We start from the raw sequence: 23,103 nt of genomic DNA, 5'->3' as shown, positions 1-23,103 counted from the left end.
TCCACCACTTTTCAAACCATCCTTTTCCCCTGTATATCTTGAATCTTCTGCCTTGGCTGTCAGCCACTCAGCAGTAGAGTGCCGGATGCACTGCTAGATCAGGCCAATAAAAAGCAATCCCTGAGCTGCAACTGGTTTGAGAGCTCGAGAAGGAGGCTGAGAGCCTTGGGGAAAATCCCACCTCGTGAGGAATTTGCTTGTAGTTACTCTTGCTGTAGGAAATGCCAGATTGCTGCAGTACCCTGCAGCAGCCTGGGTTGCTCTTGTTTCTTCAGCTCCATGTCACGTTCCATTTTCTAACTGTTTAATTACAGATGGATTGTGGTTTGTGGGTTCACAGCTTTTCTCATCTGCTTTTTGTTGGAGGTAAGCAGATGTGCTGCCTGTTGCTCTGTGCAGTTGAGTTCCTTGTACAGCAGCTGCTGATGAGTTCAGGGATAAAAACTTCAGCATATGGAAAACAGGGGATGAGAAGCCAGATTCTGTGGCTGAGGTGATCTTCTGAAATATATCCAGCTGGTCTCTTACCCTCCCAGGTGTTGGCCCTCTGCTTCGTCCCAGGGAGGTGCTGCCCCCTCAATTCCACGAGCAGCTGGGGATAGTTAGGGAGACCTTTGGTGTTTGATCTCACCTGCCTGTCTAATTTGAAGGTGAATCCTGTCAGGGAGAGAACCCTGTGCTCTCCCTGCCAGCTCCCACTCAGCCTCTGCATGGTGCATGCCAGTGGAATAGGATGCCATTACATAACTTGCATTGTGTGGTGGTTGGGGGTTGTTAAATCTGCATTTCTAATCCATACTCAAATAGGAGCAGAACCTGGAAGCATTCTGATTTGCAGTTCCAATTAGGTAACCTGGCTTGTGCTGTCAGCCCCTCGCCTCCTGTGCTGTGCCATCCAGTGCATTCGGAGGCCAGGGCTGGAATATACCCTGAGGATGGCAAGAGCTTTTTATCCTGGGAGGTGCTGCTGGCACCAGGGACATCCACTGCATTCCCAGACTGCCTCCTGGGGTGGTGTCTGAGCATTCCCAAGGCAATAAACACTTGTCATTAATAATTTTAAATAATTTTTAAATGACGGATGTATACTGATTTTTGAATAACCATCCTAATTATGGTAAATATGCAGAAGAGGGCTGAATTAACATCATGTAAACAAGGTTAATGTTGGTATTTTAATGTGACTGCTTTACTGTGCTGCCCATAAGCATTCTTTTGTCATAATCTTTGTAGGCAGCTTTTTATCTGTTTACAAATGGTATTTTCAGTTAATTTTTATCGTGTTGAACCACATAACCAGTCTTCCAGCTTGGTTATTACTCAGCAAGAAGGATACCTGAACCTTTCAGTTCATAGTACAGATATTTTCTATTTAATCAGACCACAAACAATATTAGGAAATAATTAGCTGACGTGGTGTTTGGTTTGTGCATGAGCCAGCTGCTAAAGGGGGTCTGAAGAATGGTCCACTTGTGGTGGAGGCACCTCCTGCACTGCCTTGGGGTTGTAGCCAAGAAGAAAAGTTTGGCTTACTAATCCTTGTGGATTTGGGTGCTGGTAGCTGAGCCTTGGTTCTGTTCCAAAACTGATGTGCGCCGCCCCTGTAAAGGTGAGACTGATGACTGCTGCTCCGCTAAGTCCGGCACTCGTGGTGTTCCTTGTGACCAGGGAGGTTGGCATTCTGGATGGATGGCTGTTGCCATCCCTCTGGAGGAGCTGGAGCACATTCCTCCTCAGCAGTCCATGATGGTGTTGGCTGCTGCATCCACATCTCCGTGTGGTTTCACAGTCCCACTTGTAGCTGCTGGAGCATGACCTGTGGGGTGAAATACTGGAACGCTGTCAGCTCATTGTTTGGAGGCTCCAAAGTGAAATTTTACTGAAGGTTTCAGTGTTTGGATAGATTCAGTTAAAGGAGAAGCCTGGTTTGATTTGAGGGAGCGGCTGTGTTCTGAGAGCTCTCCTTCCACTTTTCCAATTTTCTAGGTCACTCTTGGATGCTCTAATTTTTTTTTCAGAGAAACAGTTAGCAAAAGCTTTGACACTGATGATTTGTATTCTGTCATCTCAGTCTTGAGAGCAAAGAGATACTTTTTTGGCAAGCTCTCCCCCTCCTCAACCCCCAGTCATCATCATTAAAAGGCTGTCAACAAGCATGAAAAACCCCAGCGTGCTAACTGTAAATGCTAATTGACAGACAAGCAGCTGAAGCAGTGGCTGGTGCAGTGCCTGACCTGCAGCAGGCTGTCTCCTGGCCCCGGCAGTAGCTCCATAGGTTCCCTAGGAAGCAGGATCAGAGTGCTGATGTATCTGCAGAGCCAGGCTGGGCTCTGTGCAGGGCAGTGCTGTTACACACAGGGTAAACTGGAGGTAAGCTAAACCCAACTTCAAAAGTGGGCATGATGTGTCCTAGGGTGTGGTCTGGCTTTTTTCTCACAGGTAGGCCTACCTTCCTGGTATTCTTTAATGCTACTTTTGGGAACAAAAAGCTTGGAAACTGCTTTAGTGAAACTAGCTTTGTTGCTGAAGCCCTGTGCCCTGCTGACACAGTCTCCAAAGTGCTTTCAGAGGGATTGTATCACCTGTGGATATCATGGCTAAGGGATTTTCTCCTTTTTCTTTCCCTTTGTAAAAGCAACATGTTCCTGTGGGGTTTGTCCCTGCTCAGTGAAGGGCTTTGAGACATGGCTGCACTGTGTGTGCTCTCTAAAGCAAACAGGCTTTATGGTTTCCTGGCACAGCTCTCTAGGACCATCTCATGGCAGGGTTGCTCCGTGGATCATCTGCTGACAGGACTATTTACATACTTGGCCATAGGACAGATTTTTTAGTAGCTGAACTGGCTGGGACTGAATTGTATCCCTTAGATTAGAATTCAGTGTTGCATCTCCGATGGCCTCTAAGCATAAAATCCATGTATAAGTGTGTTTGAAAGGTATCAAACAGTAGCACAAATCATTGCTCCCAGCAGTAAAGTCCTGATGCTCTGGTTTGATGAATTTGGCAATTCAGAAAACAGTAGAATCTGTTCATGCCCTTGGAAATCTGGGCATTTCCATGGCTGAGAGCTTGCTGTCCTGGTGCTGCAAAGCTGAGCTGCCTTTTAAACCCTTCACTGGTGAGTCAACTCTGTGTTTACTGCTAGTTATGAGGGGGAGGTTCCTGACTGGGAAGACCAGAGAGACATTTCTGTTTCACTCTGACTTAGAAAAAGCCAAGCTTCTCCAAAGTATAGGGTATTAAAAATACAGAGGAATTAACAGACATAGTGCAAGTTGATGAAAAAGTGCAGGATAAAGTGCCTGAATGTGGAAGAGATATGGTGCCAGACACAATATGTGGCATACTTTAAGCTTATCCTTCTCCCCCACCCCAGCACTGTTCCCTGAAATTTTCAGAAAATCTCTGTTATTTCACCAAGATTTGCTCAATTGAAATCTGCTCAATTGGACTGAAATTTAGAGTAGTATCCAAAAATTTTTACGCAGTAAAAGATCTAGATGAAGAAGAGTAAGCAGAGACAGGCACTAGAGAAAATAAAGATTCTGAAAATATTTGTGATGGAATCTAGTATCAAAATGGGAGAATGAGGAATTAAAAGCCACTGAATCCTGACAATGTGTGTCCTAAGTGGAAGACTCATTTTGGAGAGTTAAATGATGATTGCAACCTTGAAAATTACTTTATCAAGAAGAAATCAGTAAGAGAGAGCTTGCTGAAAAAGTGAGCAGGCAATCAGCAGGGTGTTAGGGAAATCAGGGAATAATTATGCAAGTGACACTTTCTGCAGCCTCCGAAAATGGAATTTGCGGAAGGGACCAGCACCACCAGTACAACATGCACTTAAATACCATTTTCCATAAAACCAAAAATAATCTTAAGGCTTTCTGGCAAAGTTTGTCCTCAATGGCTGGTAGAAGGATGAAGCTCTGCGATGGATTGCCCCTGCCAGAGGAGATGTGCTCTAATCGAGTTTTTTGTTTCCTGAGCTCCTAGGCAGGGCTGCAGCTGCCTGGTTCCCTGGCTGCTGTTCCCAAGGACTTCCCTGGGCTCATGAGGATGTGCACCCTGCCTTCTCCTCCTGCCTCTGCTCAGTGTGTCCTGAGGCACCCACGGGCATTTCTGGCCTGCTCCTGGCACTGCCCATCTCTTGAGTGTGTGCTGGGATGTGGTGGGTTCCCTGCTTGGGAGATGGAGCACGTCTGTCTCAGGAACCAGCAGTTCCAGTGGGACAGCCTTGATTTCCATTTCCCTTTCTCACTTGTGTTTCCTCACATGCCTTAAAGAAGGTGCAAAGCCTGTTGTAGACAGGTGAAGTGAGCAATGCTCCCTGCTGTGAATAGGCCCTGGGCAGATTCTCCAAAGATGCAGCAGGGTGCTCTGAGTGCACACACACCAGCCTTCAGCAAGGTCCGGGAATGGCTCAGCTTTCTGTCAGGCAAAGGCAGATCCATGTTGGAAAGCAGTGCTTGAGCAGCTGGGTGGCAGAAAGGAACCCCTCAAAGTGTTCAACCTAGGCCTGGTAGGAAAGGATGGCTTTGGTTCATAAAAGGCAGGATGTGAAGAGGGGAGGTGGTGGAACCCTGCTGTGTTCTTTCGTAGGAGTTAAAGGATTGTTGTACTGCCACTCAGTGATTCCCTTCTATGAACTCTTCACTCCCACTTTGCATATTCCCTAGCATCTCCCTCACGTTCTGCAGAGCAGTTTATGCATGGGTGTATCATGACTTCTGAATAATAACTCTGGGAACTTGTTTTCTCATGCTCATGGTGTGCACTAGAGGTTTTTGCATGGTGAGGCTACTGGGTCAGAGTACCTGAGAAGCTTCTGACTCAGCAGAGGTCCTCAAAATAGTCTGAGACTGTTTACAGCGCCCTGACATCTCTCTGTGCTGTCAGGCAGCTGCTCTCCTGGGACTTGGGAGGCCTGGGTCTGGGTCTCTGTTGATACTGAGTGTCAGACTGTGGTATTGGGGAATCCAGGCTGCGTGGTCCGGCAGTGCCTCCAGTGACAGGAGATGTCTCATGGCTGTGTGCATCTGTGACTTGGCCGGCCTGCATTCTGCGTGCCCGGGCAGATGGGAGCCACCAGGAACCGTTGCTGCTCCAGGCAGGAGCCAGGGGACTCGTACCTACGACCCATTTTATCTGCATTTCAGCAGAGCTTGTGGGTGTGTTGGCACATCTCCAAAGATCTGGAAGCAGTGTATCTGTGGGCAGTGGAGGCCCTCGGGTGCTGCTGCTCAGGTGCTCGAGGCCAGCCTCAGCAGGGAAGGGCTGGCTGCAGGGCACTGCCTCTGCTGACTGCAGGGCCAGCGGCAGATTTCTGGTGTATTCCTCTGAAGAAAAGCCATGGTTTCATGACTGGCATGAAGACTAACCCAAGTATGAAAATTCTCTCACCTGAGGGAATTTTTCCACGCGTTCCTCCTCAAGTAGCTCCTTGAGGCCAGCCTGGTGGTGGCTGGCATGAGGGAGTCTGTCCAGCTGCCCCTTGCCAGCACCTGGACTAAAGCAGGTTACAGCAGTTTCCCACTCTAGTTACTTGTCTCTGCTTTTCCTGGGTGGTGGCAAGGCCTCTCCTGCCTGCTTCCTCTGGAGCTAGCTAACACAGCCTTGTAGCCTCATGCTAGAGCAGGGCACAGGCTGTTTCCCTCCCACTTCCGTGGCAAAGCTCCAGCTAACTGAACTGGGAGACTTTCTCCCCCTTTCACCCTGTTTCACTTGCAAAACCTTTAGGAACCAGAGCTTTCACCCCTTTCTGTGCCTCTGAGTAAGCTGCGTGTGCTGGGCACGTTCGTCATTCACCCCCTTGTCTCAACAGGGAACTCTTACGATCGGTGGCAAAGAAGTGACCCTTGAATACACTCCATGCCCAGAGTTCTGGCGCTGCAAACGTGTAAGTATGTGCTCAGAGCTGGCTTGTGCTTCCCCTGCTGGCACTCGTGGCAGTGGCAGCTCAGAGGAGTCTTAGATATTTGCTCGGTAGCCAAAGTCCCTCAGAGTAATTAATACCTGCCCTGGAGCTCTTGCCCCTTCTAAACTGTGCTTTTGCCTACCTTGTTTTTGGTCTCGCCTCTGCAGGCATGTTGCTGTGGTACAGGTAGCCAGATTTTTTATGCACAGAGCAGCCTTGTCTCTATGCAGTGGTTCCTTTTTGAAATGTAGGAAAAATAGCGTGTGGATCCTTTTTCCTTAAAAACCACAATGAGCCAGTGATTTTGCCAACCAGAATGAACAGGCTTTGCTCTGGTTCATGTGTGTAACCACCCCTCTGCCTCACACAGGAACCTGTGGTCTAGCTGTGGCTGTAGTAAGTGCAGCAGGGAAGGAAGCATGGAAATGGATCCAAGTCTAGTTCATACTGGAACTGGTCTGTTTTTGGGAAGGCGAAGTTGCCCAAGGGTCAGTTTGTTCCTGTGCCCTCCCCAAGGTTCTCCCAGTACAGGAACTTGTGGCTGCAGCAGGCTGGAGGTGATTGCTGGAGAAAGGACAGGATTGTTGCCTGCATTCCCACTGACTGAGCTGAGAGTTTGCAGCAGGACTTGAAAGGGTTGGTTCTAATTAGAGTCCCACCTTGTCCACTGGATCACCCTGGGCTACAGAGACCCTCACCCAGCTGACTGGATGCACTCAGCTGCAAGCAGAGCTGTTGCTCTGTGCCTCATCTCTGCTTGCAGTGCTCTGGAGGTGGAGACACAAGTTTCAAGCAGTGGTTCCAAACAGCTCTCAGTGCGCTGAGGTGGCTGCACTGTATGTCCCCACTGTTGCTGTGTGTAGCCATGGCCTGAAGGAGCTTACTTGTGCCCCAGAGCATCCACAAGGCTTCAGTCATTGGAAGAAATTGCTATGAAACAAAAGCAATGCATTTGCAAAGAGCTTAAGGAGGAAGTTAGGGGTGCTGTGTTTGGAGAGAGCTGTGGAAATGGGGCAATTGGCTCTCCCCACAGGGGCTCTAGGTGGGATAACCATCCAAGCCTGTACAGCTCTGCCTCTTTGTTAGCAGACATCTCATTATTAACTCTCCAAATTACATCAGTATCTACAGTTTAGCTCAGATAAGGACTTCAGCACAGCTTGGGGGGTGAATTCAGGTTAGAGAATGCCAAGGTAACTTTGGACCCTTTGAATCAACATTGTGCCTAGCAGGGAGTTTTTGATCCAGCATCACTCGAGAGGGGGAAGAGTTCCATCTCAAGGACTAGTGAATAAATGTGTGCTCCATAGTTGTGAGAAAGCCCTGTTCCCAAGGCAAACCCAGCTGTGAGTCATATGAGCATTTACCTGTGATTCCAGCAAAGGCCCCTGCTGCCATTCCCCGTCACTGTAACTTTTTCATGGCTGTTACTTTCTGGAAGCACACTGCAGAGTCTGGAATTCTGGAGCAGGTTGTACCCACTGCTTTCAAAACACGACTTCCTCATGCTGTCCATCTTCCATTGCAGTGTAAGGTGTGTACTGTGGGCTACAGATCTTCCTGTTCCTATTGCAAGCTCCCAAGAGATGGTGAGTATATCTGGTCCCCTGAGCTTGGTCGGTTAAAAGTTTCATCTAACCTGACAAGTAAGTTTCTCTTCTGGTTTCCCACAGCATCCCTCTTGGGGATGGACTAGCTGAGCACTGTGTGGGAGGATTGTTAGTTTGGCTTCACTTGGACCCTTTTTGCCTGTCCACACTAAAGATGTTACATGCATTGGGTTGCTGTCAGATTCTCTGCTGCTGTGAGGCTTGGTGGAGAGGTGTCTTACTGCCCAGAGCCTTTCCCTCCTACTGTCTGGTATTGTCCTCTCATCCAGGGAGTTATAGTTGTGTCCTCTGGCACTGTGAGCTGGTACTGCTCTCTGTAGGTGAGATGGCTTCCCCTCAACCCACCTTCCTTGGGAGATGCAGATGGTTTTAGTGTCATTCAGAGACTCTCAGATTTGCCTCACTTTTGGGACTCTTTGATTAGGATCACAGAGTCATGGAATCATTTAGGTTGGAAAGACCTCTGGAATCAAGTCCAACCATTAACCCCATCATTGCTAAGCCCACCACTAACCCATGTCTCTAAGCACCACACCTACATGTTTTTCTGAACACTTCCAGAGACAGTAATTCTACCATTTTCCCAGGGTAGCCTGCTCCAGTGCTTGACCACCCTTTTGGTCAAGAAATTTTCTCTAATATCTAATCTAAACCTCCCCCAAGGCAACTTGAGACTATTTCCATTTGCCCGTCACTTGTTCTTGGGAGACGAGATTAGAGGTGAATCCAGGACTGGAACTGCTGAACTCACCTTGCTGGCTGTAAAAAATGTATGAGAGGAGTTCTCCAGGAGCTGCTCCTCACCCTACCAACACCTCTGATTTCTGGGGTGGGAGGGCACAAGAGCCAAAACACGCTTCCTTGAGGAACTGATTTCTTTGGGATGATGGCTGTGCCCACCTTCTCCATCCCTGGATGCAGTACCAGGGGCAGCAGTGCCACGAGTGAGTCCTCCATCCTCCTCTGGCACTGCCTGTGCATTCCAGCCACTGTGTAAGCCTTGACTCTGTATCCTTGAGCAGACTTCTATGTATTGCCCTCATGCCCCAGGCAGAAGGGCAGTACATCTACTGCTGATGCACAGATCTCTGTTTACTGAAGCACTGTCCCTGTGGTTGTGTTTTCTGTGCTCTGTGGCTCCTCCATCAGTGTTGTGAAGGCAGAATTCACACAGCTGGCCCAATGCAGCTGTGGGTTGTAATGAAACTGCCCAAGAGCAAATTAAACAGAGCCTTTAACCTGCTGTGAAGACAGATTGTGGTGAATGCTTCTTACTGGCGTGCTTTTCTTGGGAAAGGGTGCAACAAGATAACCTCTCTATGACTGGGTGAAACAAAGCAGCTCTCTAGGCATTTGCAGTGGTTGCTGCAGCTTTGTATGAGTTCTGACACGCTTTGTGACTGATGGGTGTGAAGTGGACTTAAGTGTGCCTCTCTTACAGGGAGCAGAGCAGGCCCAGAGTCCAGAGGTGGTGCTGAGGGAGAGGACACGTCGGCTGAGCAAGAATTCAGTAAGAGTTGCCCTCCCCATCTCTAGGGTTGTGCTCCTGTCTGTGTGATTTGCACAGGCAGTTTTCACAGCTGCAGGTGCAAACTGGTTTGACGTGCAAATTTTACATGAGGCTCTGTAGCCAAAACTCTGCGCCCTACAAACTGCAGACAAATGAGTACAAGCTTGTCCAAGGTGAGCTGTGCTGGCAGCCAAGCAAGGCACTGTGCAGCTTTCCCAACAGTTGTGTGCAAAATTGTTGTGTGTTCTGCCATGCCGCCCACCGCCCAAACAGAATGAGAGCAGGGACTGACTCTCAGGGACATTAAAGAGGGAAGCTTCACTGTGCCACGTCTTGCACCCTCATTTGCTTCTCTTTGTGGGAAGAGGCTTCAGCAGCAGGTGCTGGGCTGGTGGTATCCGCCTTTGCAGCCTCACAGATCTAGCTTCCCTTTCCAGCAGTGTGGGAAGCTCAGGTAGAGATCTCTTTTGCAGTGAAGCCAGGCCATTCAGAGGCCTTCAGGCACAGAAACTTTTTGGGATTTATGTTCTCTGAATGGTATAGCTAGACTGGGGGGGCACGGTGTTCCCACATTGTTTCTGCCTCAGCTGTGGTCGGTAGGCACCCGATAAAATCTGTCACTGTATTATGGATGTGTTTGGTCTCAGGGGGGTCTGAACCCAGTTTTCCTCTAGCATATAAACAGGGTGACACTGGTTGACATTGCTTGGCTATGGATGATCGGGAGTACATCACGCATAGTAAGGATATCACTGCCATATAGGTTGTCCTGGATGTGGAAGAAATGTGACTAAATCCATCCCTGATTCTCATTTGTTCAGGCAAGAGCCAATCCTAAAAGGAGGCCAAAAAGCCTCTTGTCTCTGACTAGAAAAGTCGTGTAAAACAGCCCAACAAAAAACAAGACAATGGAAGGTTGACAGTACCTGAACAAACCTTGTGTCTGCCGAGTGTTAAAACAGTGGATGTGCAACAGGCAGTACAGGTTGGCCTTTTATAAGGAGCACTGCTGCAAGGGCCAGAAAGTAGGAGAAAAAAAAATACCTCCTGAAACATTCTTATGTGAAACCAGTTCATTTCTCCTCTTTAATAGCAGAGACAAAGCTTGAAACACCTGAGCAAGAATTGTCAGGTCAACCAGGGTCTCCAAAGCAGCCTCTCCAGCCCTCAGTTCCTGCTCCACAGCAGGAATGTCAGCCTCAGGAACAGGAGTCAAGAAAGAGAGATGAAGGGAGAGAGCGTCGGCCCTCACAGGAGAAGAGAAGGGACATGGACCGGCACCAGGAGCCACCCTCTCAGAGGGAAGCAGAGGAAGCCACACCACCAGATGGTGGAGGAAGCAGAAGTGAGTGACACAAAGACCAGTTTTGAATTCCTCTTTCTTGCACTCCATGAGAGGTCGTCTGCAGAAAGGGCAGCATTTCATTAAACCCTCTGGAGGCTATTTCTGTGTTGTGCAAACCTGTGGCGTAGAGTAATGGAGGGCTGTCCAGCTCCAAAGGTGCTGACAAATTGCCTTTAGGAAAATTAATTCAGGCTGAGCTGGCTTTAGGGTGGTGCAGTTAACTTAGCACAGCTTCAAAAGTCTTTTGGGCCAGCAGTTACCGTGGGCTGAGCTCTGAGAAGGGGCCACCTTCTCCTCTGTTTTCTGGGAAGGAAAGGTTAGCAATTGGAGGTGGTAACTGGAGCATCTTGCAAAGCGGAGAGAAAAAAGCAATGGCTTTGAGACTCGACTGCAAGGAGCCGTGCTCTTGCTTTGAGTGGTTTAGTCACAGTAAACTTGGTTCTAAATGATCTTTTTTTCACTGCTTTTTCTTCCCGGGCCTCGTCCCTGGTTGTGTCTCTCAGCGATTATGCTGAAGCGCATCACTCGGTTCACCCCCCCCGAGGTGATCGTGGGGCTCCTGGCCCCGTACGTGCGGCTGTCCACGTCCAGCGTGCGCATCATGAAGAACAAGGCCGGGCGCATGGGGCAGACCTACGGCTTCATCGAACTGGAATCTCATGCTGTAAGTGCTTTCCTGCTTTCACCTGCTCCCTCTGTTGGCATCTGATATCTGTAGAAGTAGAGAAACCACAGAAATGCAAGAAATCTCTGTCCTTGCAAGGCTGCTGTGCTGGAACGAGTCCTTTCTTCTGCTTGTCTGACCAGGTACAGGAATCAGCTGGTACAGCTGTTCTGTGGCTTTAGGAGTCAAAGATTGATTGTTGTCACAAGCCGTGACACTGATCGAGTTTCTCACCTCAGTACATTTCTTTTTAGACACTCTAAACTTGAACACTTCTTGCATAGGTATTTGGTTTGCAGAGAACTTGAATCCAATTGTTTTTGTTTGTAGAAGGCAAGAATCTCAATTAACAGACCCTCCCATGTTGGAGGCTTCACATTTTCTGTGTCTGGGTGGCTCGCAGACTCTACAGCTGTTCTTTGATGTTGGTCCAGAGAGTGTTTACCAATACACTTTGGGGCAGCAGCAGCCACAGTGCTGCACTGTCTGGCAGCCCTAGGAGAATGCCGTTCCCAGCTGGCTGCTGTAAGTGGTCACAGGACAAGCAGAGAGCCTCACATTGCATTCATCCCTTTTGTCACATCCTAAATACCCTTCACTGACACTTAGACTAATATTTACTGTTGTGTTTCTTGTCCTACTGAGCACAAAACATTCCTTTCTGGCAGACTGGATGTGTAAAATGTGCTGTTTCCTTCTCATGGAAAGGGACATTCTTTTTCCTTTTACAGGAGGCGCTGAGGTTGCTAAAGATACTGCAGAACCTGGATCCCCCCATCTGCATTGATGGGCGTACGTTGGAAGTGAATCTTGCTACAGGGAGGAGAAGGTACTGACAGATGAGGCAGTGGGGTTGTCCTTTATGTGCTGTACACTGAAGCTAGATCTCTGTTGTCAGAGCAGGTGCTTGAAGTTTGGCGTGGGAATTAGCACAGATGTTCCTACAACCAAAAAATATGTTGGAGAAGTGAAGGCATTGAAGCTTGAAGAAGCTTTGGTGATTGAGCAGAATGGGATTAGTGATCATAATGCATCTTGTTGTCCAGCCATCAAATCCCGTTCTGCAGGAATTAGTGGGTTCAGCTTTTTGAAAAACATGTGGAGAGATTCATCTTTGTAGACACAGCAGAGTGGAGTCATATTTCTTGTGGAGACAGTGGTTTGCCAAGTCCGTCTCCTGGGATGGACACAGTCCAACATGTGGCCAGAAAAGATGGTCTTTCTGCCTTTATTGGTCCTGCTGATAATTTTGCATATACTGAGGTTGGTGTAAAACCAAATTGCCATTAACTTGCACCCTTTATCTCGACAGGAATGACTATGGGGAGCACGGTGACAATTCCTACTATGGCCCGGTAGGTCTGCACAGCTTCCCTGCAGGTTGCTTAAAGGGAGGGAGCACTGGGGATTGATGGGCCTGACTGTGTTAGGCTTTTTCTCTTTGGGCTGCTGAAATAGTGCAGAACATGTTTCACCACTTCTGAAGATGGGGTGAAATGTGCCCGCTGGTGCTCTGCCCCCCATACTGTTTATCACTGCATAGAAGTGCAAGTCAGTGCTGCTGGAGGAAGTTCTGGGCTCAGTTACTTGATGCCACACTTAACGGAGTGATTTCACTGATGACTGATCTCAGTTCCCAGAGTGAATGTCTCTTTAGTGTTTGTTACTAGACTGCAGGACTGTTCCCATATCCTGGATGGACTGAAGGCCTCCATAGGGATTGCTGTGGGCACCTCTCATGGAAGCTGCAGTGGTTTTGTGCTTTGTGATGCTGTCCGTGCCAGACGCTGCTGACATCTACAGACACTGCTCTGTAGATGGAAAGCTGTGTCTGCTTGTGCTCTGTTTAGGATGGCTAAATGAGCCCTTCTCCTGAACTTTGGGCCTGTTGGAGGGAGGAGAAGCAATAGGATGTTTGTTAAAGAGTCTCTGATCTGTTTGTATTGTTCACTTACTCCAGGGCAGAAGGGGCATGAGAGACAGGAGGGGTGGCGAATCACAGAGACGCACCAGAGCACAGTGTAAGTTAAACTCTGCTTCACTCCTACTGTGGAGACTTTTCTTCCTTAAAAGGGCACTGACATGTAGAAATCAGCCCAAAAATATTTTTAAAGGCTAAGAGTAGGTTTGTTTGCTACACCCACTTGTGAGTTCCTTTGCCAACTTTGTTTAGTCACATTTTCCTATCTGATGATGTGTTTCTCTCTATTCTCACTGTGCGAAACTACATGCAGATAAAGGAAACTTGCTGCCTATTTTTCCTTGTTGTGGAAAACTGATGGGATAAAATCAGCCTGGCAGTTACTAGAGAAGACAGAAGAAAATACATTTGATGCAGCAATGCCAGTAGCTGGAAGAGCACTTCTGATTGTTTTACTGATTTATATATAGCATTTCTGAGGTCTGTCAAAGGACACTTTGGAAATGAGAAGCATTCCCGACATTATGGGCCTACTACCCTTAAGGCCTTTGGCTTTTCCTGTAGAAATAGTTCACTCCCTTTTCTTCTCGGGAGCTTTCATGGACCAGTGGGGTGGAAGGGATGTGGGGAGTGTCATCACTTTAAACAGGATTGAGAGAGAACAGCTTTTCCTTGTTCACAGGAGTGGGTGGATGTAGATACTCATTACCCCATTCTTAGGGAAATTACTGAGTTTCATGACCAAGTGTTGTGGTCTTGTGATCTCAGCACAGCTCCTGTAAATTTGTTTTGATATGGAAGTTTTCCCAGAGTCCTAACCAGAATTGTGAAAACTTATCACCCCTCTTACTCCTTAAAGAAAAGATTATGTAGGTCAAGTGATGTGAAGATACTCCTACCTCTCTTGCCAGGAGAAAAAAAGAATTCTTCCCCATTCTTGATCCTTTCACCAGTGTAATGTATGTTTGTGCTTTTGTCTTTGTAAAAGGTAAGTTCTGCTTTTGGAAGCCTGTGGTGCTAACTCCTGTCTCTCTCTTCAGCACCATCAGACGTGTCCACATACATTTATGATCCTGACACTGGGAATTACTATGATCCCATAGCTGGGACATACTATGACCCCAGAACTCAGGTGAGTGTGTGGGAAGGGAGCTTTACATGCAATATGTTCTTACAAACTGCTCTTCTCTGGAGGGATTTTGCAGCCACATCCTGAAGACAAGCCAGTGTAGGGCAGTACAGAGGCAGCTTTGTGTTTTTCACTCTGTCTTCTGACCTGTGTGAAAGGGATGCGTGTTGCAAAATATCAACTTAATGAGAGACCAGGAACCCATTAGCTGTGTGTTGAACCAGCTGTAGCTGCCTCTGAAGCCCTGCCTTTGGAGAGTTTTTGGTCTGCTTTTCCTCGAGCAGACTTACAGGCAGAGCATCATAGCTGAATTTTGCTGTAGACATGTGATATGTGACTGTCCGTAAGAAAGAACGGACAGCAGAGCTCTGTTTTCATCTGCAGTCTCTTTGCTTCTCAACCCTAGCCAGCAATAGCTGTAAGGATGCCAAAAAAGAACCATCAGCAGAGATTTTCTGGAAATATAATCTTGTTTTCATGATCCTGGGGTTGTCCAGGTTGTGGGAGAGCAGGGCAGTGCTCTGGTGACCTGGCTGTGCTCAGCTGTCTTCTGCCCCAGCAAAGTTCTTAAGCCTTTGCCCTCTGCAGTCCCTTCTTACTGTGCTGGTCTCCCCAGCTCGGCAAGGATAAGAAGCCAGTAAGAAGACTGCAGGGGCTGGGCTAAGCCTGCTCCAAATGCCTCTTTCAGAGGGAAGTCACAATAGACCGGGAGCCCTCCCCACCCCCGACGGAGAGCAGGAGGCGGCGGCACGAGAGCCAGGAGTGGACAAGTGACAGGAAGGAGCCACACGGCAGGGACAACAGGGACAAAAAGGACAAAGGGAAAAGTACTTCTGCTAAGGTAACTCCCTCCGGGCATCAGAATGACCTGACACCAGGAAGCTGAGGGAAGAGGTTAGAAAGTAGAGAGTAATTGGAGGTTTCAAAAAGGAGGGGACAATGAGGGAAGACAGTGTGGTCAGCAGCTGGAAAGGAACATGGTGGTTGTCCAGCCAGGGAGTAAGTTCCCGAAATTTTTCTCTCCTTACATTAAATCCAGGGCTTCTCATCCCTTCCTTCTGGTAAAGGATTCAGACACATCCAGGTAACTGAGACATGTTTCATTCATGCTGCTGAAAGCACCCAACTGTTGCAATAGACAACAAAAAACTGGCAGAGACATTTAAACACACCAAGTCAGATGACGATGGATACTCGGCTCTCCCCTAACTGCAGTTTCTGCCTCCCTCCAGTCCCAGGACAGTGCCCTTAATTGCTGTTCTCAGTCAGCAAATGCCAGTGTGGGAGCTGCTGCTTGGAGCTGCCCAAAGTACCCAGGGCTGTGATATTGACAGGGCCTGAGGAATGCCAGGAGAGTTGCTGGAAGTGATTTAGCCACCAATGCAGAAACTTTGTGTTCTTCTTGCCTCTTGGTCTGAACGTACTCAGTGGCATGACCGGTACTGGGCACCTGGGTTGTGACTCTGAGGCTGGTGACAAGCCAGCCAAGGAGTCACCAGGTGTGGTGGCTTTCAGGGACGCTGACCTAGGAGAAGCATGGTCCTGTCTGAATGGAGGGTAAAAGCATCTCCAGTAGAAATCGTTCTGTCATTTTTCCCACTTGCCTGTTTTCTGTGGATGCTCAGAAGTGGCACTGTGCTCTCTCTGTGTTATCACTGGTCTAATGCCCAGTCTTGGATTTTTCAGAATGAGCCTGGAGAGGAGAGATTCTTTGCAGAAGATGTTTTCAAAAAGCCATTGCCTCCCTCTGTGAAGAAGGATGAGAGCACAGGCCTGGTAAGGTGTTACACTTGTCTTCCTGGTCAAGTATGAGTAACTCATGAGCCACTAAATTGGAGCCTGTCCAGGGCTCCAGCCCAGTTCTCTCTAAAATGTGTGAAAGTGAAGCTTCATCCCAGCCTACTGTCTGTGCTGCTGAGCACACAGCTGAGTATCACAGGCTCATCCTGTGCAGTGCTGGCTGCAGTCTCTGGTGCCCTCTGTCCAGGATAAAGAAGATCCTGGAAACCCTGCCACGGCTGGCTGAGCCTGGCAATATGTTGTGCCACAGTCACAGCAGAGAAAATCAGTGTTGTCTGGCAGTGGGGGTGGCTTTGCACATGGTCTGCATGTCATTTGTGCACACACAGAGGTGTTCAAGTGTGACCTGGCCCTGCCCCAGCTCCCTGACTGATACGAGGCATGACTGGGACCACTGTCAGCATCACAGTGTAGCAGAGAATGAGAGTGGGGTGGGCTGAGACAGCATGGTGAGCTGCTGCAGCTGTCTCTGAAATCATGAGTGTGGCTCCAGGGGAGCTCTGGATTCCCCAGGATGGGAACATTTCCCACCAGAACCACAACTCATTTCTGCCAACCACCTGGTTTCCTTGGAGGCCTATTTGAATGAGTGCTTGGCTACTGTGTGCTCTGAGTCCATGCTATGGCAGTCTCAACACCTGATCCTGACTGTTTCAGACTGAGACTGGAGAGGAGAAGTTCTCTGCAGAAGATGTCTTTAAAAAGCCTTTACCTCCTTCTGTGAAAAAGGAAGAGAGTGCAGCCCCAGTAAGTATCTCCATGGGATTGTATTTTGACCTGTGTGAGCCTGGATACAGTTCTAGGGAGGCTCAGCACAGCCTGGCTGCAAGTGTGAGTGCCAGAGGTGCCAGAGATGTTTCTCATGCCAGAGGAGGGAGTGCTGGGGATGGAAGGCAGTTTGTTTTTTAAGTCTGACCTTGTTTGTGGGCTTCTAGCATGGGGACATTTGTTACCTGCATATGAGCAGGATCTCACTCAGCCAGTCCTAAGGCAGAAAACTCTTCCAGCCACCTCCAGGCTGAAGAAGGCCAAATCTCACTGATCTCTATTTCTAGAGGAAGTGAGTGACAGCAGCTTGCTGCCAAACTGCCACTGCCTCGGTTGGCTTCTTGTGCTCTCAGGTGTGTGGCAAGTTGGAAAAGCCTGGCACCAAAGCACAGCCTGTCTAGAGAGCAGAAGGGCTTCCACCCCGTGGTGTGGAGGGACAGAAGCCAGACAGTTCCTCTCTGTTCCCTGCCTGTGCTGCTGGGAAGCAACTCTCTGCCTCTTGGACTGGAACAGAGATGGGAGTCACGGGGAGATGGGCTGGGGAAGCAAAGCCCCGCTGGCCTGGCAGGCTTGATGCTACAAATTGTCACACTTTTCTCCATTTCCCTCAGCCCAAGGTGGTGAACCCTCTGATAGGACTGCTGGGAGAGTATGGAGGAGACAGCGACAATGAAGAGGAGGAGGAAGAGGAGGAGCAGTCCCAGGCTCAGTGGCTGCCGCCTCCCCCGCACCCACCGGCCCCGCGCGAGGAGCAGCCGCGGAAGGCCAAGGCCAGCGATGACAAACTGACTGACTGGAACAAGCTGGCCTGCCTGCTGTGCAGGAGGCAGTTTCCCAACAAGGAAGTGCTCATCAAGCACCAGCAGCTTTCCAACCTGCACAAGGTATGGGGAAGCTGGGGGCTGCTGTTGGCTCAATGGCTTTGTGAGCTGCACGGAAAATGCAGTGGTTGGGTGGGAAGAGCTGTGCTGAAATTGACACAGTAGCAGGCAAAGTTCCCCCAAAGCTCTGTTCAAACCATTGTGTGAACTGCTTGTTCCTGCTATAGCATCAAGGTGTGACTTTGTAAGCTGTAGTGACATAGCTAAGGCTTGGGGAGAGTGGGGTGCTGGCACACACGAGTGTGAGAGCCATAGGAACTTGGCACGTGCATCCCCATGTTCTGTGCTGCCTTTGAGCTCTTGCTTTTAGGAGAGCCAAGTTGCACATGGGTTAAAATAGGACTGCTTGCCTTCCTTACTGCAGGGAGGAAGGGCTCCAGGCCTCTGTGGGGGAGCAGGTGGTCTGGGCTGCAAGAGAGGCTGCTGTGCCTGGTACAGTGCAGGTACAAGAGCATGCTGCTTTACCTGTGCTCCTTATGGGTGGAGCAGATGACCCTGACAGCTTGTGTTCTCTGCTTGACACTGCCTTCTGTCTTCCTCCTTCCAGCAAAACCTAGAGATTCATATGAAGATTAAACGATCCGAGCAGGAACTGGCGTATTTGGAGAAGAGAGAGCGTGAGGTGCGTCTGTGGTGGTGGGCAAGCAGCTGCTTGTGCTTCTGCACTGGGGGGTGGTGGTCCCAGGAGGACCCTCCACTTGTGTTCCAGGTGTCAGCAGGCATCCACTTGGGCACCAGGCATCAGATGCCTCCCAAAAGTGAACTGTGGGCTTGCTCTGCACAGGGAACCTGTAGGTAGTTCTGTGACTTCTAAGAGCAGATCTCGCTCCTCACAGAACGGTCTGAGTGTGGTTTTGTTGTCCTGCAAGCCAGCACTGAGCTCTGGATTAAGTGGGACACAGATTTCCATCTAAAACTGATGAGGTGTATGGGCTGCTGCTGCCTGGCCAGGGACAGGAGAGCTGTACCTGTCCATTGCTGGGAAGGTCACAGAGCTGCTCCTGGTGCAGTAGCTGCAAGGTTGCAACAACAGGTCTGGGTCAGCCCAACAGATGGCTCTGAACAGAGCAAGTGTATTGTGGGATGTGAGCACTCAGTGTTTGTGAGTCCCCAGGACAGCCTTCCAGCCAGCTGAGGATGAGACCTGGATGCAGAGCAGTCTCCTACAGCGTTGAATCCGTCATAGTTCCCGTACTTACTTTGCCCTTTCTGTTCTGAAGGGGAGGCATAAAGACAAAGGAAATGACCGGAGAGAGAAATTCCAGCAGATGGATTCACCAGAGAGGAAACGACTCAGATACGACCGGGACTCAGAGAGGTAATGGCTGTTATGGGTTACATCTCTTTGGGGATGCTGATGCCAGGATGGGATGTGTGCTGCTGGCAGACCAAGGCTGGGAATTGTCCAGTGGGGTAGATCTGCAGAGTAACAGCCAGACAGACTGAGACAGAGCTCCTCAAAGCGGGAGCCTTTTGTGCGGCAGGGCGTCTTGTAGAGGTCAGAAAAGGGCTGGAGTGGAAACTGGTTTGGGGCAGGGCAGAGAAAAGCTGCCTGGTGCTGGAGGGTGAGATGGGGGTCTGAGTGTGTCTGGCTGGACACAGAGAGCAGAATGCAGCCTGTTGCCATCCACCTCGTCCTTAAGGCACTTGCTGCCCTCCTGTCCTGGCATGTAGCCATTGAAAGAAAGAGCAAAGCTGTGTTTCATCTGTTCCCTGACTCAGAGGAACGCTGGGAGCTGTTTCCATCTCGTTGGGAGTAGGTGGAGGAAGAAAGTGCGTGCTGTGTGAAGCTCCCGACAGGCCTGCCTGCTGTGAGCTCGCGTGTTCAGTGGGCTGGGGAGCGGCCAGGCATGTGTTGAAGATGGAACTGGTTATGTGCCTGTTTCTTCTGGCACGGCACCTCAGAAGGAGACCTGTCCTCTGTGTCTTGCAGTTTAAACATCCACATCTTCTCTTCCCTCTGTTTTCCTGGAATAGCTGTAGATAAACGAAAACAGTTTGTGTGCAGAGTCACCAGCAGCCAGAAAGTAGAAATTGTCTGAAGGAAGAGTCTTTTATGCTGAGAGGTTTTCAAAACTGTGGCTTTTGGATAATAGTCTTGGATGAATAATGAGGTGGGAGAAAGAGTGTCCGAATCAACACTGCATCTGTTGAGCTCCATGACCACAGCACTGGGAGAAAGAAAAAATCTAACAGAGCAGCAGGGATTAGACTTTGCTTTCATGCTATTGCTAAGACTTTAATTAAGAAATACAAGCACAGAAGGCTCCTGGCTTGCTTACACTGTAAATATTTTGGAGTCTGAGCTCATTTCCTGTGCCCTGGTGTATTTCCCCCTGAGGTGGGACAAGAAATTGTGCAGTCAGAGGTGTGTGAGCCCTGCACTCAGAATCCACCGTGGTGGTTTCCTTAGGCGGTGTGCTTCTGGCAAGAAACTTGGATATCCCTCATGAGAGACTGAAATGTCAATGAAGGTTCTATTAGCAGAACTAAAAATCCCTGGCGTGTATTTGAAGCATTGCAAGACTGGACAATTGATTCTGGTTCTTTTGCAGTGACTATGACCCAAGGCTCGACAATAACAACAAAGGGAACCGAATGGTTCAGTCTCCAGGGTGGAAGAAGGGCTTTGGCCACAACCAGCAGGGCACAGCATCACCAGTGGAGGTGAGTCTTCCCTGCCTTTCAGAGCACACCACTGTCCTGCAACCCATAATGTTTCCCAGGACAGCTGGAGGGAGTCAGGCTGCAAATCTCAGCACCTGCTTGATGAAATAATATGTGTGCACTGATGAACTTTGCAGGCTGGGAGGGGCTGCAAGTATGTTGGCTGTAGAACAAGGTTAGAATTTATATGGATCCAGAAGTGTTGAAAATAGAGTAACAGTGAGCAGGAAGGGTGTGAGCATCTCATTAGTACCTGCTCAAAGCCAGGCTGGGGTTTGAACTGGTCACCAGCTCGGTTCTCTGCAGCAATGTGAGCTGGGGAAAAAGGTGAACTTCCCCTGGGGAGGTATGAGCATAGCCGAGGCCACAGGGCCCAAGATGCTCTTTGTCTGCACTGCTTAGCACTTGCGAGGCTCTTGCTGCCATTGCAGACTCTGGACACCAGAAGATAATACCAAGATATAGCACCTGACAAGGAGCAGAGGCCCATGGGCAAAGGATGTCAGGGACAGGCAGGGTCAGGTAGATCCTGCCTTCTGCGACAGGCTGGTCTCTCAGTGGACCTTAATTTACTGCAGAGGGTTTATCAGAAAGGCAGCCTGGGGCAGGGTGTGCTCTGCCTTGTCCAAAGCCACACGAGCAACGCCGTGCTCTGGTGGCAGGTTCATGGCTGGCAGGTGCTGTGGTGTCCACAGCTCTCTGCTGGGGGACAGGCAGCTTGGAGCAGGGTTCACGGGGTGATTTTCAGCCTGCAGTCAAGTAGATCATTAAAGCAAATATTTGAGGTTTCGTGACGCATGTTTGCTTGAGCCCACATACATGAGGCAAGAGTCCCTCTTCAGTGCAGACAGCAGGAACTGGCCCCAGCTGCTGCTCAGTCCTCGTGGTGAGGTCCCTGTGCCCTCTGCCCAGAGCCAGCTCCAGCGCCACACTCTGGGAGGTGTGAGCACCGTCAGGGCTCCCCGTCTGGATGGGGAGCTGACAGCTAAGCACAGCCCTCCTGCAGTTCATAGAAAGGCCAGAAGAGATGTGCTTGCCTTTCACTTCCAAGTCATGCTGGGCAAAGCCATGTGACCATGCCAGCCCCACACAACTCTTTGGCCCAGCTGGTGAGGTCTCTGGTATTCAGGTAGGTTGGACTGAAAAGCCAGAGAAACTTGCAGCCTCGGGCCTGCTCTCCTGGGCTAACTCCAGGCAGGTAATGCTGAATAATGCAGGTGCTGGCTGCAGAAGCCAGTCCTTCAAAACTGGTTGAAATTCCAAGCGAGGTAGCAGTGCCCATGGGAGCTCTGTTAGAGAGAGCAGCTGAGCTCGTGCCAATGCAGTCAAACTGCAAGCAGCTCCCCAGGAGCCCAGCGCTCGCCAGTGCCTTCCTTTGCTCGCGTTCAATCCTGCCTCGCCCGGGGCTGCCGGCGCTGCCTCTTGGCTGCCCACCCTTGGCTGCCCACTCTTCTGTCTGCTCCTCCACAGCTGATCCCTGGGGTTTGATTCCCACTGAGCATTTGCTGGCTGCCTTTGTTGCCCACAAAGGGTCTGTAGTTTTCCCAAAGAGCTTTTGGAGGAACACGGAGCGCTTGCTCTTCCTCTGCTCGCAGATCCACACGGGAGCAGTCGGCACTCCTGAAGCAGCCCAGGGAAGCTTTTTATTTATGGGAGGAGAAATCACTAACACAAGCTGTGTCTGTTTGCAGGCAGAAAACAGAAGGAAGGGCCCTGGGCTGGGGGCCCCGGGGAAGCCCCCCAAGAGGCAGTCCAACGAGACCTACCGCGACGCCGTCCGGAGGGTCATGTTCGCCCGCTATAAGGAACTTGAGTGAACGGTGGAGCAACCCCAGCTCTGTCTCTCTCCATCTCCTTCTCTCTGTGTCATGTTCTTTTGAAGGTTTGGTTGTCTTCTTTTTTTTTTTTTTTTTCTGGTTGTTTTTTTGAATTGTTACAGGTTTTGCTGCTAGAATTTTTTAATAAAACTGAAAATTTGTCAGTGCTTGTCTTGTGGCTAAAATAGTGTGTTTTAAAGGCATAGTGCTTTGAAAGGTTCCTGTTGTGTTTTGCTCTCTGCTGATGAGGTCACTGGGAGTTGCTGCTGTGCCAGTGGGACTGGAACAGGTTTGGTAGCTTGGAGCCCCTGCCAGTGGTGCCACTGTCCTGCAGCGTGTTCCCTGTCATCTCAGGGACAGATTCCCCTGTTGCCATGTACTCCTGGGTCAGGGTGGGAGCTGGGAGCAGGAGATGGCCCCAAGGCCTGGGAGGAATTCAGGAGCAGGAGTGATCTCTGTAGGATTCATCCTGGTGACTGAGGAGGTCAGTGAGGTTCAGTTACTAGCAGGAGCTAATGGCTGGAGGTGACCTCATTAGTGCTGGGTGCTGTCTGGGCGTCCCAGCCAGGGCAGAGCATTCCACGTGCGGTGGGCTGGATCTGGTGGCAGTGTTGTGTGGGGACCCTCGTGGGCATATAACCATGCTGGCCCAGGGTGTCAGGGGAACAGAGGAAGAGCCAAGGAGGTGCTGCTGGCCTGCCGTGGGGAGGTATGGAGGCAGCTCCTGGGCAGGAATTTGTAGCAGGGGCAGTTTGACCAAAGCACAGGAAAGTTGAGTGTGTGAGCAGAGCAGGGGAACAGGAGTGAGTGTGGCCTGCAGGGGTAAGGATGATGCCAATGGCTGTGGCTGGTGGGAGCAGATCTCATGCTCACTGGGAGCTGGTGCCCACCACCACCTTCCTGTTCGAGTGGCAGAGAGCAGGGCCTGACACTGCTTTCAAATACTCCCAAAGAAGGGAAAGCAGGAGATGTGGGAGCTGAAGACAGCAGGATTTGGAGGTGAAGAGCTACCTGCAAGAGCTGACAGCTTCCAAAGGCAGCAGAAGACCATTCCAAGTTGTTTTTCCTTATCTC

The 23,103-nt window shown here is 49.8% G+C and overlaps 1 protein-coding gene across 3 annotated transcripts in view; it reads left to right on the top strand.

Annotated features, from left to right (window-relative positions):
• RBM6 (RNA binding motif protein 6) overlaps positions 1-22,193 on the top strand; it is a 57,977-nt gene extending 35,784 nt beyond the window's left edge. For all 3 annotated transcript variants that reach the window (XM_038148917.1, XM_038148916.1, XM_038148918.1), the window contains exons 7-23: positions 5,825-5,899; positions 7,446-7,506; positions 8,969-9,037; positions 10,131-10,382; positions 10,886-11,046; positions 11,778-11,875; positions 12,359-12,401; positions 13,007-13,067; positions 14,008-14,099; positions 14,785-14,937; positions 15,783-15,872; positions 16,554-16,643; positions 17,276-17,548; positions 18,093-18,167; positions 18,766-18,863; positions 20,101-20,212; positions 21,904-22,193. In XM_038148917.1, the coding sequence (XP_038004845.1) occupies positions 5,825-5,899; positions 7,446-7,506; positions 8,969-9,037; positions 10,131-10,382; positions 10,886-11,046; positions 11,778-11,875; positions 12,359-12,401; positions 13,007-13,067; positions 14,008-14,099; positions 14,785-14,937; positions 15,783-15,872; positions 16,554-16,643; positions 17,276-17,548; positions 18,093-18,167; positions 18,766-18,863; positions 20,101-20,212; positions 21,904-22,029 (1,929 nt within the window). In that variant the 3' untranslated portion in view covers positions 22,030-22,193. The remainder of the gene's footprint in view (positions 1-5,824; positions 5,900-7,445; positions 7,507-8,968; positions 9,038-10,130; positions 10,383-10,885; positions 11,047-11,777; positions 11,876-12,358; positions 12,402-13,006; positions 13,068-14,007; positions 14,100-14,784; positions 14,938-15,782; positions 15,873-16,553; positions 16,644-17,275; positions 17,549-18,092; positions 18,168-18,765; positions 18,864-20,100; positions 20,213-21,903) is intronic.
• The last annotated feature ends 910 nt before the right edge of the window (positions 22,194-23,103 follow it).

The sequence above is a fragment of the Motacilla alba genome, chromosome 12 (genome assembly GCF_015832195.1).
Source record: "Motacilla alba alba isolate MOTALB_02 chromosome 12, Motacilla_alba_V1.0_pri, whole genome shotgun sequence".
In the NCBI taxonomy this organism is placed as follows: domain Eukaryota; kingdom Metazoa; phylum Chordata; class Aves; order Passeriformes; family Motacillidae; genus Motacilla; species Motacilla alba.
Note: the sequence above shows the minus strand (reverse complement) of the source record. Positions and strands in the feature narration are given on the sequence as shown.